The sequence below is a fragment of the Mauremys reevesii genome, linkage group 3, assembly GCF_016161935.1.
Source record: "Mauremys reevesii isolate NIE-2019 linkage group 3, ASM1616193v1, whole genome shotgun sequence".
Classification (NCBI taxonomy): domain Eukaryota; kingdom Metazoa; phylum Chordata; order Testudines; family Geoemydidae; genus Mauremys; species Mauremys reevesii.
The window spans coordinates 207615721-207631390 of NC_052625.1; the positions used below are offsets into that span (position 1 = coordinate 207615721).

The window sequence follows — 15670 nt, forward strand, 5'->3', positions numbered from 1 at the left end:
CAGTGCCTACCCCACCCAATCGCCCTTCTGTAAGGTCTGAGGCCTTTGTCTGCAGCCATATTAGAAGAGCAGCAGCCATGAGCTAAGAAGTCACATCCCATTTAAATGGCATTGAAACAATGTAGTATCAGGCTGTTAAGGAGGAGATCCTGGTCTAATAGCACCCACTATCACCAGATAAAGAAACAGATCTTAAGATGGTGAAAGATAACATAGCAGCAAAGAATCCTGTGGCACCTTATAGACTAACAGACGTTTTGCAGCATGAGCTTTCGTGGGTGAATACCCACTTCTTCGGATGCAAGAGTGGAAATTTCCAGGGGCAGGTAAATATAAGCAAGCAAGAAGCAAGCTAGAGATAACGAGGTTAGATCAATCAGGGAGGATGAGGCCCTGTTCTAGCTGTTGAGGTGTGAAAACCAAGGGAGGAGAAATTGGTTCTGTAGCTGGCAAGCCATTGATAACAAAGATAACAGTTTTCTAGCATTCTCTCTGGCAAGAAATCACTTCTCAGTAGTGGTGGTTGTGAAATCCTCACTTCTTTATGTTCCGTCATTATGGTCCCCACTTCCCGATTGTTTGTCTGATGTATGATCTCTGTCTGGTTCTTTGATTGTTTCTGTCGGTTACATAACTAATTTTGCTAGGTGTAAATTAAGGGGGTGGGGTATAATTGGCTAGAGAATTTTGTTACAATGTGTTCAGATTGGTTAGTAAAATGACTGGTGAAGGTAGAGCTAAGCAGGACTCAAGTTTCACTATATAAATTGGGGTCCAAAAGGAAGTTCTTTGGGAACCAGCTCCAGGACACAGCCCCATCAGGGCTGCCAGACCTCAACACTCTGCCAATGACACCATGTAGAAACTGGAATCCCCCAGATGACCTGATCCTGACTGGCCCTCAAGAAAAGTTCATCTGTCTTGTTGGGAGTGGTGAGCATTGTATGCTTAGTGTATGCATTCTTGTTTGGGTGATTGTTAATAAATAGTGGATAAGGATATTACTGTGTAAGGCTCTGTCACTGGTAAAAGGTCCTGTAAACTTGCAGGGTTACACCTGAGCCCCAGGAACGGGGTGTGTGTGTGGGGTGCCTAGAGCGTAAGGTGACACCTGACTCCAGGAATGGGGTGCGTGGGGGGGCGCATAGAGCATAAGGTGACACCTGAGCCCAGGAACGGGGTGTGTGTGTGGGGTGCCTAGAGCGTAAGGTGACACCTGACTCCAGGAATGGGGTGCGTGGGGGGGCGCATAGAACGTAAGGTGACACCTGACTCCAGGAATGGGGTGCGTGGGGGGGCGCATAGAGCGTAAGGTGACACCTGACCCCAGGAACGGGGTGTGTGGCGGGGTGCCTAGAGCGTAAGGTGACACCTGACCCCAGGAACGGGGTGAGGCAGGCGCCTAGAGCGTAAGGTGACACCTGACCCCAGGAACGGGGTGTGTGTGTGGGGGTGCCTAGTGCATAAGGTGACACCTGAGCCCCGGGAACAGGGTGAGGCAGGTGCCTAGAGCGTAAGGTGACACCCGACTGCAGAAACAGGGAGAGGGGGGTGCCTAGAGCGTAAGGGGAAAGGGGTTGGGGCAGGCGCCTAGAGCATAAGGTGACACCTGACCCCAGGAACGGGGTGAGGCGGGCGCCGTTAGAGTATGTGAGTAACAGAGAATTTTGTGCGGGTAATACTCCACCCTGCAGCCACGCCCTGTCCCCTTCCCATCCTGTCACCATCCTCCTGCCCCGCCAGGCAACCCACCCAGCCTCTCTGGCACCCTGTCCCTGCCCATCCTAGTGCCAAGCGGGAGGCCGACTCACCATCGTAGAAGCCGGCTGCCAGGTGCTGGTGGGGCTTGGAAGGCATCCAGGAGACGCTGAAGCACTGGCCGCACTCAGAAGAGTTCCCTGCCTGGATGGAGCCAACCTGCAGGGTGGCGATGCACTGCACCTGCGGGTGCCAAGGACATGGCCTGGATTAACAGGGTCCTGGTGCTAGCCAGCCCATCCAGGCCCCCTCACCAGCCCCCACACCCATGGTGCCAGCCCCATGGGACCAGGCATCATGCAGCACCATGAGCTGCACAACTACCAGGGCTAGTGCCCTGGGGGACCCAACTCCCATCTCCCTGCTAGACTGGGCCCCCACAGGGGGAAATGCCCTGTGCTGCTCCCACTCCACCTCCCAGCCCCACACTCCCCAGGGGCCAGGAGCCCTGCTGGGGCTCAGCACTGGTGCTCCCTAGCAAGCCAGATTCCACCTGCAGTCCTAGGCCACAGGGGCAGAGTGTGGTGGGGGTGAAGGGCTGCCAGGAACGGGGGCACGGGCTGCACCAGCAGACACTCACCTTGCAGATGGTGTGCTTTGGGAAGGGCCCACCTAGGAGGAAGGAGAGAGCAGGACAGTCAGAAAGGGCAGGCGCTGTGCCAAGGGCCAGCTGAGCTGGGTGAGGCTGCCCCACAGCCCAGGTGAAAGGTGCCAGCCCCTAAGGGTCCACACACTGTCCAGGGGCCCCTGCGGCCTGGCATGCGAGGGCTGGAGGAAGCGCTGTGCAGTGAGATGGACGGAGCCCGATCTGGTCACCGAGCAAAGACGGAGAGGGGAGCTGATTGTGGGGTTCCTAGCCCCTATCTACCGAGAAAATCCCAGCTCCAAAGGGCTTTTCAATGCAGCTGAGAACAGCTCAAGAACCCACAGCAGGACGCGGACGCCAGATGAGGGAGAGTGTTGAACTGTCAAGACAAGTTCTTAAGGGCAGGGGTGGATTCACCACCCAGTGAAGGCATCACATTGAGCCTGGCTGCCCTCAATGCTGGGTGAGGTCCCCCGGCCCATGTTATCCAGCGGGTCACACTACATGGTCCCTTTGGCCATACAGTCTAGGAACCTAGGAGCTCTGTCTTCATCATTAGTTGTTAGGCCGCCCCATTAGACAGGCCAGTTACTCCAGGGCTGCACAGGACCTTTCGCTGAGCTGGGCACAGTGCCTGGCCGGCTGGCTGCGGGCAAGCCAGCCAGAGCACTCGCAGGGCCTGCCCACCCCTTTGGCAGGTTTACGCATGCCCTTGGCGGGGCTCAAAGGCAGGGCAGCGGGACCCCCACCGCTGGGGCAGCTGCCTATGCAGGGCACACAGGCTGGCATGGACCCTGCTCCTGTGACAGGGCTGGCTGGCGCAGTGGGGACCCCTAACTGAAGCCCCACCCTTGTGTCCAGCACCTCTGCCCCCCAGCCAGCTCTGAGAGGCAGCAGCTGGTAAGGATAGCAGAACTCCCAGGGCTTCCCCTCCGTGGGACTCCTGCCAGCCCTGGGCTCATCCTGCCAGCCAGCACAAGGGCACCGTGGACACTCTGCTTGGAAGGACCCTGGACTTTCTGGGACTAGTGGTGGCGGGGGTGTCCTGCATCTCCAGGATCTGTGCCATGCCCAGCTTTTAACAGTTCCTCAGAGGAACACCTTCCGTGTGCCAGATCAGCTGGGGTGTATGTGTGTCTCCCCCACTCTTCCTTGGGGATAGGCCACGCAGCCTCCAACCCTCGGAGACAGCCTCTGGGCTCCAGCCCTCCCTGTTTTACCCCAGAAGCTCAGCCCAGCTGAGCCAGACGCCTGGTCAGACACTTTCCACTCTTCAGGGACTCATGCACCCAGCAAGTAGCTGCAGCAGGCAGCCAGAGCAGGTCTATCAGCCCCCTGGCACAGCGGGGGAAGCCCTTCGGTTGGCCAAGGAACCAAAGGTAAAGACACAGGAACATAGGACTTTATGGGACCTCAAGAGGTCACCTACTCCAGTCTCCTGCACTCAGGGCAGGACTAAGGATTATCTAGACCATCCCTGACAGGTGTTTGTCCAACCTGCTCTTAAAAATCCCCAAGGATGGAGATTCCACAACCTCCCTCAGCAATTTATTCCAGTGCTTAACCACCCTGACAGCTAGGACGTTTTCCCTAATGTCCAACCTAAACCTCCCTTGCTGCAATTTAACATGGTCCAGCCTGGCCAGTCCCAGGGCTCCCTCGAGCCAGGCTGCTGCGGGACTGCCTTGGTTTACGGTGTCTGTCCCTTTTCCTAGATCCCGAGGCCTGAAAGGCCCTTGTGAGCAGCTAATCTGACCACGTGTCCCACCGGCCAGAGGTCTGCCACACAAGGATTCCTAGAGCAGAGCTTATAGGAAAAACAGCCTATCTGGACTGAAACATTGGCAGCGATGGAGCATTCATCAGGATCCTTGGTCACTTGTTCCAATGGCTAATGACTCTCCCTGCTAAACGTTTACACCTTATTGCCGGCCTGAATGCGTCTGGCTTCAGCTTCCGGTCTCTGCTAGCCTGAGCGGCCCGTTATTAAAGCTTTGTTCCCCATGTAGGGGCACAGTCTGTAATCAAGTCACCCCTTCACCTTGTCTTGATTGAACTAAAGAGTCTCCAGCAGCTCAATCAAAGGCAGGCTTTCTACACCTTCAGTCCCTCGCATGCCTCTTCTCTGGCTCCTCTCCCATTCAACAGCAGCCTTCCTGAACTGCGGGCACCAGACCTGCATGCAGCAGCAGTCGCACCACTGCCAAACAGAGGTACAATAACCTCTCTGCTCCTACTCGAGATTCTCCTGTTTATGCTCCCAGGATGGCATTAGCCCTTCTGGCCAGTGTTACACTGGGAGCTCATGTCCAGCTGATTGTCCACCATGGCACCCAGGGTAGAGTCCCTCAGCCTGTAACTGGGGCCTGCATCCTTTATTCCTAGCTGTACCGGGTCAGACCAAAGGTCCATCTAGCCCAGTATCTGTCTACCGACAGTGGCCAATGCCAGGTGCCCCAGAGGGAGCGAACCTAACAGGCAATGATCAAGTGATCTCTCTCCTACCATCCATCTCCACCCTCTGACAAACAGAGGCTAGGGACACCATTCTTACCCATCCTGGCTAATAACCATTTATGGACTTAGCCACCATGAATTTATCCAGTCCCCTTTTAAACATTGTTATAGTCCTAGCCTTCACAACCTCCTCACGTAAGGAGTTCCACAAGTTGACTGTGCGCTGCGTGAAGAAGAACTTCCTTTTATTTGTTTTAAACCTGCTGCCTATTAATTTCATTTTGGTGACCCCTAGTTCTTGTATTATGGGAATAAGTAAATAACTTTTCCTTATCCACTTTCTCAACATCGCTCATGATTTTATATACCTCTATCATATCCCCCCTTAGTCTTCTCTTTTCCAAGCTAGAGAGACCTAGCCTCCTTAATCTTTCCTCATATGGGACCCTCTCTAAACCCCTAATCATTTTAGTTGCCCTTTTCTGAACCTTTTCTAATGCTAGAATATCTTTTTTGAGGTGAGGAGACCACATCTGTACACAGTATTCGAGATGTGGGCGTACCATGGATTTATATAAGGGCAATAATATATTCTCAGTCTTATTCTCTATCTCCTTTTTAATGATTCCTTACATCCTGTTTGCTTTTTTGACCGCCTCTGCACACTGCGTGGACATCTTCAGAGAACTATCCACGATGACTCCAAGATCTTTTTCCTGACTCGTTGTAGTATAGTGCTTGCTTGTGCCCAGCGTTCCAAGGGATTCAGACTACTGTGTCACTGACTTGTCCTCTTTGTTATTCACCACTCCCCCAAATCTTTGGGTCATCTGAAAACTTCGTCAACGTTGGTTTTGTTTTCTTCCAGGTCATTGATAAAACTGTTAAATAGTGTAGGGCCAAGACCCCATCCCTGTGGGACCCCACTGGAAACAAACTCGCTTGATAATGAGAACCCCCTGTGACAGGGTCAGGGCAGATGGCTACAAGAGAGTGGTTGAAAGTAGATACATTAGCTTCAGGTTAAGCAGGTCCCTTTTCCCTGGGTAAGATAACAGGGACTATTCCAGAACACTCAGGAACTTTCTAGAACTAATTAAGGCAGGCAGGCTAATTAGGACACCTGTAGCCAATTGGGAAGTTACTAGTATTAATTAAGGCTAATCAGGACACCTGGTATAAAAAGGCTCTCACTCCAGTTAGTGGTGTGTGTGTAATAAAAGGTAATAATTGGAGATATACCAATCTCCTAGAACTAGAAGGGACCTTGAAAGGTCATTGAGTCCAGCCCCCTGCCTTCACTAGCAGGACCAATTTTTGCCCCAGATCCCTAAGTAGCCTCCTCAAGGATTGAACTCACAACTCTGGGTTTAGCAGGCCAATGCTCAAACCACTGAGCTATCCCTCCCCCGTTCATAACACAAACACAGGGACATTCAATGAAATTAAGATAGGTGGGAATTTCAAAACTGACGAGGAAGTACTTTTTCACACAATGTGTAATTAGCTTGTGAAACTCTGCTACAAGAACAAGGAGTACTTGTGGCACCAAGAGACTAAGGAGCTGGGAGCGAGAGGACGTGCTGCTGGAGGACTGAGTACAAGCGTTATCAGACACCAGCAGGAAGGTCCTGTGGTGAGGACAAAGAAGGTGTTGGGAGGAGGCAGCCATGGGGAAGTAGCCCAGGGAATTGTAGCTGTCGTGCAGCAGATCCAGGAGGCACTCTAGACAGCTGCAGTCCACAGGGCCCTGGGCTGGAACCTGGGGTAGAGGGTGGGCCTGGGTTCTCCCCAAAACCTCCCAACTCCTGATCCAACACAGGAAGATCTCTGAGGCTAGGAAAATCCACCAATAAGCGCAGGACCCACCAAGGTAGAGGAGGAACTTTATCACACCCCATTTTCAATTACCTTTTGAGACCTACCACTTAGCCAGTTTTTAATCCATTTAATGTGGGACAGGTTCATTTTATATCATTCTAGTTTTTTAATCAAAATGTCATGTGACACCAAGCCAAACGCCTTACAGAACCCTAAGTATATCGAGTCAACGCTATTACCATTATCAGCCAAGCATGTAAGCGCTTAATAACATCTATAGATCAAATTAGTTGGACAGAATCTATTTCCCATAAACCCAGATGATCACCATGAATCACATCACCCTCCATTAATTCTTGAGTAAGCTGTGTCCGTCAGTCCCAGGCCAGCCTCCTGTCACCTCCCATCCATTGTCCTCCTCCTGCAGAGCCCTGCTGAGTTCACACAGTCCGCCCCCAGAACTTCCCCAGGATGGGAGCAGTCCTTGCGCCTCACACTGCCTGTATGGACCCTCCATTGCCGTGGGCTGGCTCTAGCCAGTCCTTAATGCTGGCTCTAGCCAGTGACACAAATGCCAAGTCTCCGGCTCCGCCCCAGAGCAGCTTTTTATCCCTTCTGCCCCCTCGGGGCAGCAGTCCCTAGGCCAGGGAGTCACTGCCATGCGCACCATTCACAAATTCCCAACTCTATGGGTGAGGCGGGGATGGCAGCTTCACCCTTGGGCCTGGGCACAGGACACTCAGCTACCAATAGGGCAAACTGGGGCCAGGGGTGGGAGTCTGACAACGTGGGACACTCCTTGCTGCATGTGCTCTCCATTCCTCCTGCTCAGACCCGACAGGCACTTCAATTACTGCACAGTGCAGCCATGCATCTTCTCGGGTGCTTCAATTACAGATGGCCAGTTAGGCGGGGGGGAGGTGAGGAGTACCCACAGAGACACTGAGGGGGAGCGGCCCCTCTGCCCACAGCCCCGGGAAGGGGGGTGCATGGAGCAGAGGGAGGGCAGTTCACGTTGACCTGGGGATCTCCAGCACCAGCAGCCCCTAGGCCATGGCAGCTGGGCTGGGATAGCTCCCCCACGCTGAGCCCAGAGCTGTTTGCACTGTGCTCCGGCAGCACCAGGCCAGCTAGCAGGGCAGCAGGGGAGCCCCCACCTCACAAAGGGGGCACTGTGCCAGCAGGGATTCGCCTGCCAGCCTGGGGGTATCAAACCAGGAGGCAAAGGGTGAACCCGCTGTAGCTGGCTGCCTGGGGGTACGGTGGGGATGCTCCGAACTACAGGGGTTTTGCCAGAGGAGTGGGGCCCAGTCCCCACCCTGCTGCAGAGCCTGGTGCCCAGAGCAGTTTCAGGGTGTGGGGCTGCAGATGCTGATTAGTGCCCTGGCACAGGCCTGCCCCACAGAGGAGCGAGTAGGCTGGGATTCACATTGTTACAGCGTCAGCACAGGAGACACTGGCCAAGGCTGAACGAGCACAGCACCGGCCACCCATCACACCCAGCCCCCACGGACAGACTCGGCTGAGAGCACAGAGGCCTCTCCCAGCCCGAGGAGGAGCCCCCCAGCTCTCCCATCCCCTAAGGCAGGCCCCCATTCCCCAACCCAGCTCAGGCTTCGACTCTCCAGGGAGCAGCCTGCCCCCCCCCGCCCCGGCCCCCTGTGGGCAGCTCTGAGCGGGGCCGCCCCACAGCCGGAGCATGGGGCAGAGCAGCCTGCGGACGATAGCACCTTCTGGTGGCCACAAGGAATAGCTGCACCTCCCCAGCACCATCCCAGGTGCCTGGCCTGCCTGCTCTCCCACCCAGCCAGGTGGGGACGTTGGTGGGAAGCTCCCTATCAGCCTGTTCACCTTGGCAGCCCCCTCGGCAGGCAGGCAAGCAGGCTCAGAGCCCTCGCCCTGCCCGCGTGGGGTGGGCACTGCCGTCTCTGCAGCAGGGCTCCCAAACATGTCCTAAGCCCCTCGCTGGCTCTCGCTGGCTAGCAGGGAGGCCTCGGCCAGGCTGCAGCATGTCCAGCGGTCGCTATGGAGACACAATGCGTCAAACGAGGGGCCCTGCTGCTAACATGACATGGGCATCTCCCAGACACCTGCCACAGGCAGAGCCTCCCGGGGCACTGGCCCGGCCCAGCTCCCCTCTGTGCAGCACCCAGCCTGACCGTCTGAAGAGGGAACCTCCATGAACAAGGGAGCGCGGCCAGGCTGGGGGGAGTCTGGCAGGCCAGGCTGGGGGGAGTCTGGCAGGCCAGGCTGGGGGGAGCCTGGCAGGCCAGGCGGGGAGGAGCCTGGCAGGCCAGGCGGGGAGGAGCCTGGCAGGCCAGGCGGGGAGGAGCCTGGCAGGCCAGGCGGGGAGGAGCCTGGCAGGCCAGGCGGGGAGGAGCCTGGCAGGCCAGGCGGGGAGGAGATCTGCCCCACAGGCAGCCAAGGGGCACAACCAGGCTGGGCTAGCTCATGGAGAAGTAGCAAACAGCCCTCGCGGTGCTGCCGGCTGGCTCCCGCCTGTCGGCGGGCAGAGGCCAGACCCCCATTCTTGTCCTGCGTCCCCTCGGCAGCGCTCGACCTGCTGCCCAGCGCATGCTTGGCTGGCCTGAGAGAGGTGGACGGGTCCAAGGGAACGCGCTGAAGTGGGCTGAGTCCTTGCTGGACGGATGCACCCAACGAGCAGCCCTGGGAACGGCCCCTCCCCCCAACCCCTCCTTGGCTGCGCCCCACAAGGACCAGGTCTCCCTCGGGCCCTTCTCAAAGCCACCTGCAGCTGCTAGGTGAGCCGGTCAGCCACCAGGGCTCCAGCGCCACCTCCCCGTCTGCCCTTCGCCACGTTCCAGCCCCCACGACCATCGAGCTGGCCCCAGGCCTGGAGAACAGCTGGCTCCAGCGCCCCCGAGCCAGGCTGAGGCCATCTGGCCCCAGGGCCATCTCCATGGGCAAGGGTCAGGTCAGTCCCCGGCCTGGGAGATGGCTGGATTCCTCGCTGAGCTCTCACAGAGCAGCACCCAGCAGCGCCACCACCGCCGCCCACCTCCGGCCGGCTCGGAGCCCGGCCCCGTCCCGGCAGCGCCGCCGCCGCCACCCACCTCTGGCCGGCTCGGAGCCAGGCCCGTCGGCAGCGCCGCTGCCCACCTCTGGCGGCTCGGAGCCCGGCCCCGTCCGGCAGCGCCGCTGCCCACCTCTGGCCGGCTCGGAGCCCGGCCCCGTCCCCGCAGCGCCACCGCCGCCACCTCCGCCGGCTCGAGCCCGGCCCGCAGCGCCACCGCCGCCGCCCACCTCCGCCGGCTCGAGCCCGGCCCCGCCCCGCAGCGCCGCCGCCGCCCACCTCCGCCGGCTCGGAGCCCGGCCCGTCCGGCAGCGCCGCCGCCGCCCACCTCCGGCGGCTCGGGCCCGGCCCCGTCCCGCAGCGCCGCCGCCGCCACCTCCGGCCGGCTCGGAGCCCGGCCCGTCCCGGCAGCGCCGCCGCCACCTCCAGCCGGCTCGAGCCCGGCCCGTCCGGCAGCGCCGCCGCCCACCTCCAGCGGCTCGAGCCCGGCAGCGCCGCCGCCACCTCCAGCCGGCGGCCCGGCAGCGCCGCTGCCCACCTCTGGCCGGCTCGGAGCCCGGCCCCGTCCCGGCAGCGCCGCCGCCCACCTCCGGCCGGCTCGGAGCCCGGCCCCGTCCTGGCAGATGAAGACCCTGCCTCAGTCACCCCTCTCAGGTGGGCTACAGCAGCGCAATGGACCTGGGCATGGAGCTGCCAAGCCCTTCAGAATGCTGCAGCAGGTCTCCTCAGCACCACAGCTACTGCTAATCTTTCAGCTCCATCTCTGCTCTCTACGCCGGCTTCCCAGGCTTTTCAAATCAAGTCCCAGGGCTCAGCCCTTCTCCTGAAAGCACTGCATGGCCTGGGCTCTGGGGAGCTGGACTGCCTGACGCTCTGGACAAAGACTGCGGATGACAGCTTTGCTCCTCTGGCCCAACAGAGCTCTCAGCAATTCAAGGACAGCTGCTCTGTGCCGGAGATGGGCCATTTACCGGGATGGGCCCAGACTGGAGTGAACTCGCCCAGAAGCAGCCTCCCACTTCCACTCCCACTTCTCTTCTCTGATACACACCCCATAGCAGGGACGTCAAGACCCCAACTGTTACCAAACCCAAATGCTGCATGCACACAAACAAACCTGGGGCTGCCTGGGTAGTCACGCTGCTCAAGGCACAACTGGCAGGTGAGGCACTCCAATATCAGTGCAGAGCCCAGTGTGAGAACCTTGCCAGGACAGCCGGGCCCCTCCAGGGATCAGTGTGCCGGCAGGGCACGGTGCAGTGTGGTGCGAGAACCTTGCTGGGCCCCACCAGGGCTGGGAGGCTCCTGTGTCAGGCCACGTAGCTGAGCGTGGGCTGACACAGGGAGCCACATGGCTGCTTTGGGGTGCCCTGAGGCTAACACCAGGCCCAGGATCCATGGGTGGGGCCCTGGGCATTGCATTTCTCAGGGGTTTCCCAGAGCCCCATGCACTGCCCCGCCAGGGTTTCTGTACTGTCCCCCCGCCACGCGGCACGGCTCTTCCTACCTTTTACCTGGGCTCTCTTGTGAGCGATCAGGCCCTCGGGGTGCGGGAGGCTGTACACGAGCACTTTGCCATCAGAAAAGGCTGCTGCCAGGAGGCCCAGCCGGCTCATCTGAGGGGGCTGGAGGGACAGACGCACAGGCTGAATGGGCCAGACTCAGGCTCCTGGGGAGACTCACCTAAGGCACCCCACCCCCAGCCGGGTCACGCTGGGTGGCTGCAGTGCAATGGTTCCATTCTGTGCCCAGGGGCGGGTGCAATCCGTGGGCATGGCTCCGTGCTGGGCTGCAGCCACCCCACAGACTGCTCGGAGGGGGGCAGGATCCATATCTGTGGGGCCCACTGCAGAGGCCGTCCCCAGAGCCTTCATGCAGGCAGACCCAGCCTCCCGCCTGCTCCGCCGCACCCCTACCTTCCTGCAGGTGGTGGGCAGCTCCCAGGCTCCGCTGGGGCAGAACTTCATGTCCCAGATGCAGCCGTGATCAGTGGCGATGGCGTAGGCCAGCCTGGCTTTGGTGGCAGAGCTGCAGGCAGAGGCAAGTTGGGGGGGCCTGGCTGGAGGGTGTCAGGAGTCCCCCTCCACCCGCACAGGGGCACAGCTGCAGCACAGCCCCAGGGCACATGGAGCAGGCAGAGAGAGCCCAGCACAGCTCTGCAGCCGCTGGCTCTGCCGCCCAGGGCCAATCCTCCAGCCGCGACCAAGAAGGTGAATCGTGCCCTCCCCTGCAGAGCAGCTCCTGGGCACCTGGGCTACGGTTTCCCAGAGCGCCCAGCCTTGGCCTCTGCCCAGGACGGAGCCACTGAGCTCCCGGGGCCTGGAGTGAGTAACGGCCTGTGCAGGGCATGGCCATGTGCCCCAGGGGGGGCCGAGGCCCCAGGCCCACTTCCCATGGGGGCGGGGGAGCCCTGCTCCACTCCCACGAGCTCTGCGCTTCCCGCCCCTGCAGGCTGTGGGCTCGCCTATCCCAACTCCCCTTCCACCAGGGCTCTGCGCTCCCAGAGCCTCTCCCCCACACGACTCACCCTGCCTCTGGCTGCAGGATGCCCAGAGCCCAGAGCTGCAGCAGTGCAGGGCCTGTGTGGAGCTCGGCCAGGCTGTGCTTCTCGTCCATGCCCTTGTTACAGTAGAGCGCCACATACTGGGGGGCGGCAGAGCCCTCTGGACACGGGCACCACTCCATGGCCCACACCGGGCCACCCACAAAGAAGGACACGTCCAGGCGCTCCTCGTGGGGCTGCAGGGAGTTGAACCTGCCGGGGGGAATGGGAGCTGTGGGTACCAAGCGAGCGGCAGGGCACCGGGCGCAGCCAGCTAAGGGCAGAGCAAGGCAGAGGAGCTGCAGGCTGCCCCGACACTGTGCCATAATCAAGCCGCGCTCCGGGGGTGGGAGCCCTGCACCAATGCCCGGGGTAAAGTGCAAAGGGAAGCTGCAAGGAGGGACACAGCGCACTGCAGGCTCCGCTGGCCCTGATGCCAGGGGCCTCGATTCCCATCAGCACTGGGCGGTGGCTGCGCGGGATCTCAGGGGCAGAAGCCGCTCTGGGTTGCTGCCAAGGCCCAGCAAGCCATACTGGAGTAGGCACAGCCTTCCAGCTGCCAGACCAGCTCTGGATAGCGACCCTGGGGCTGGGCCATACCTGTTGATGCGGTACAGGACACCGTCTTCTTCGATGCCCTCCCGCTGGATGGAAAAGAGGGGAGACTTCATCTCCCCCGGCAGGTACTGGGCACATTCGCTGAAGGAGCAAAAGGAGAGCAATGAGCAGCCACTGTCTCCTCTCTCAAGGACTTGAAGTGGGAAACAAACCCGGCTCCGGCCCGGCCCTCGGCACCCGCCTCCCCGGGGGCTCCAGCCTGGCCCTCAGCATCCGCCTCCCCGGGGGCTCCGGCCCGGCCCTCGGCACCCGCCTCCCCGGGAGCTCCGGCCCGGCCCTCGGCACCCGCCTCCCCGGGCTCGGCCCGGCCCTCGGCACCCGCCTCCCGGGGCTCGGCCCGGCCTCGGCACCCGCCTCCCGGGGCTCCGGCCCGGCCCTCGGCACCCGCCTCCCCGGGGGCTCCGGCCCGGCCCTCGGCACCCGCCTCCCCGGGGGCTCCGGCCCGGCCCTCGGCACCCGCCTCCCCGGGGGCTCCGGCCCGGCCCTCGGCACCCCGCTCCCCAGGGAACCGGTCTGGCCCTCTTACATTGGACACCTGCCAACCACTGAGGTCAGTGTAGGGAACTGCCCCTGTATTGTGCATTCACTCCTTACCCACTGCTCCATTTCCAGCCCCCAGGCCGGGACCGCCCCATGCCCAGACTTGCCCTGGCCTGCGGAAGGCCATTCTCCTACCTCTCCGAGAGAAACGTCCACTTGCGCATAGAAGGGAGCCAGTCGGGGAATTCCCAGGGGGAGAAGTGCCGGTCCCGCCTGCAGAGCACAAGGCATCAGAACCCCACATGCCCCCCGCCTGGCTGCTCTCCCTGCTGCTATACGCCCAGGCTAGAGGCAGGAGCTGCATGCTGGGGCAGGAAGACAGTGGGGAATTCGAGCCCAGTCTGGCCCCAGTCCCTCACTCCTGAAACTCACCCCCCCAGGGATCCTTCTGCCAAGGGCTCCCGAGTCACCTGTACTGCAAAGGATCCTGCAGGCCTCTACACACAGGGCAGCCCTGAGAGAGGCTGATGCACCCAGCCCTGCCGCCCCAGACTGCGGGGCAAGGGAGCCTTACCCATGCCACCCCAGGCAGGCAGGTCCTGCCACCCAAAGGGCCCCTGGGAGAGAGAGCCTGCAGCCCCTCCAGCACACCAGCCCTGCCAGCTGTGCGGGTCACCCAGCCTGTCGCAGCCCCAGGGCCAGGCGCTCACCTCTCAGCACCCGCCCTAGGCTCGCGCGAGTGTGGCCGTACTCACAGGCTGCGGGTGATGCTGGGACACTTCCACACAGGGGCCATGATGGAGTTGTGGAAGCCATTGGGAGCAAGCCCTCGGCACTGGGGCTTGGACTTCTGAGCATAGGAGAAAGCAGGGTTAGAGCCAGGCGCTAGGTATCCAGCCACACCAACGAGAGGTCCCAGCCCAGGCCAGACACCCATGCCACTAGCCCCAGCTAGTTCCGGCCCTCCGCCAACCCACCCACACCCCAGATGCAGCCCCGCAACACCCCCTCCACCCATCCCCAGAACGGCAAGGGGATGCAGCCATCCCATGGAGCCCCTGCTCAGCCCGCTGGCTTGGTCGGAGCACAAAGGCTGCTGCAGGCTGGAGAAGTGCAGCCCGTCCTGGCCAGCTGCAGGGACCAGCAGGTGCGTGCCCACACCCCAGCCTCAGCCCCGGCCAGCGTCAGCCCCAGAACCGCCAACCCAGTAGACAGGAACTGTCCCAGTGCAAACCAGCAAGTCTGGTAGCAAGGATCTATAATTAACCTATTGGCTCCAGACCAGGCAGAACCTCTGAACCCCTGGGACTGGCAAACCTGCTTAGTACAACAGGCCACCCCCTGCACTACAGTCCCAGTGCAAACCAGCTTTCTGGTTAATGCTGACTCCTGCAGACTGTCCGGAAAGTCAGGGTGCTTCCTGGGGGCGGGGGCAGGTACAGTGCCCCCATGCCTGGGACCCCTGGACAAAGGGGCTCCTGAGCCCCCCCAGGACAACAAGGGCTTTTGTTAGGGTTGCCACATTCTGCCAACTTTTGGGGGCCAGAGCTGGGAATCAAAGCAGGGCTCTGGTCCTGGCAAAGAGTTACCCCTGGGAGTGCCTGTCCCCACTGCTCCGAGGAGCCGCAGTCCCCAGCCTGTTTAGCGCTCCTGCGATGTCAGAGCGGCACAGATCACACCCAGCAATTGTGGACAGAGGAACAGGAGGGCTTGCAGCCTCAGCAGTCTCTCAGTAGCTGCAGAGCCCCAGGTAGGGTGACCAGACAAGTGTGAAAAATCAGGACAGCGGATCAGAGGTAATAGGAGCCTATATAAGAAAAAGCCCCAAATATCGGGACTGTCCCTATAAAATCAGGACATCTGGTCACCCTAGCCCCAGGGCTAAGCAGCAGCCTCTGATCCTGACCCAGCCACCCCAGGGCAGGTCGCTGAAGAGGCAGAGAAGACGGCATGTAGCTTACACCTTTCTTTCCAGGGATGTAAGCAAAGTACTCTGGAAAAAATCAGACTCGCATCTGCTTGCTGGGAAGGGGCGTGGGGGAAATATCAGAGGGCTCAGGTGAGGGGATGAAGATTTGGGAGGGATAGCCTAGGACATGGGAAAGGGGTGAGGGAGAATAGGGGCAGGGCACCTGTCACCCCACATTTTCCCCCGTCCTGTGTGCACATCAGGATCCAAGGGTCCTCCCAGCCCCCGCTCCCCTCACATGAGCCATGATCTGGGGGGCCTGAAGCCCTCTCCCTAATCTCCTGTGTGTGCTGCGATCTGGGGGGAGCGGCTTCTCCCCCCATATGAGCAGGGGAACATGGTTACTCTGAGGATGTCCCTGCCTCCCCCTTGGGATCTGGTAGCCTTGGCTTCCTGGAGGAAAGC

At 60.3% G+C, this 15670-nt stretch overlaps 1 protein-coding gene across 2 annotated transcripts in view; it reads right to left on the bottom strand.

The window, feature by feature from the left end:
* Positions 1–15670, bottom strand: part of GTF3C2 (general transcription factor IIIC subunit 2) — a 39314-nt gene that overhangs the window by 10345 nt on the left and 13299 nt on the right. For both annotated transcript variants that reach the window (XM_039530431.1, XM_039530432.1), the window contains exons 4-11: positions 14052–14146; positions 13492–13569; positions 12799–12897; positions 12184–12411; positions 11573–11684; positions 11164–11281; positions 2339–2370; positions 1812–1941 (exon numbers count right to left, since the gene is read on the bottom strand). In XM_039530431.1, the coding sequence (XP_039386365.1) occupies positions 1812–1941; positions 2339–2370; positions 11164–11281; positions 11573–11684; positions 12184–12411; positions 12799–12897; positions 13492–13569; positions 14052–14146 (892 nt within the window). The remainder of the gene's footprint in view (positions 1–1811; positions 1942–2338; positions 2371–11163; positions 11282–11572; positions 11685–12183; positions 12412–12798; positions 12898–13491; positions 13570–14051; positions 14147–15670) is intronic.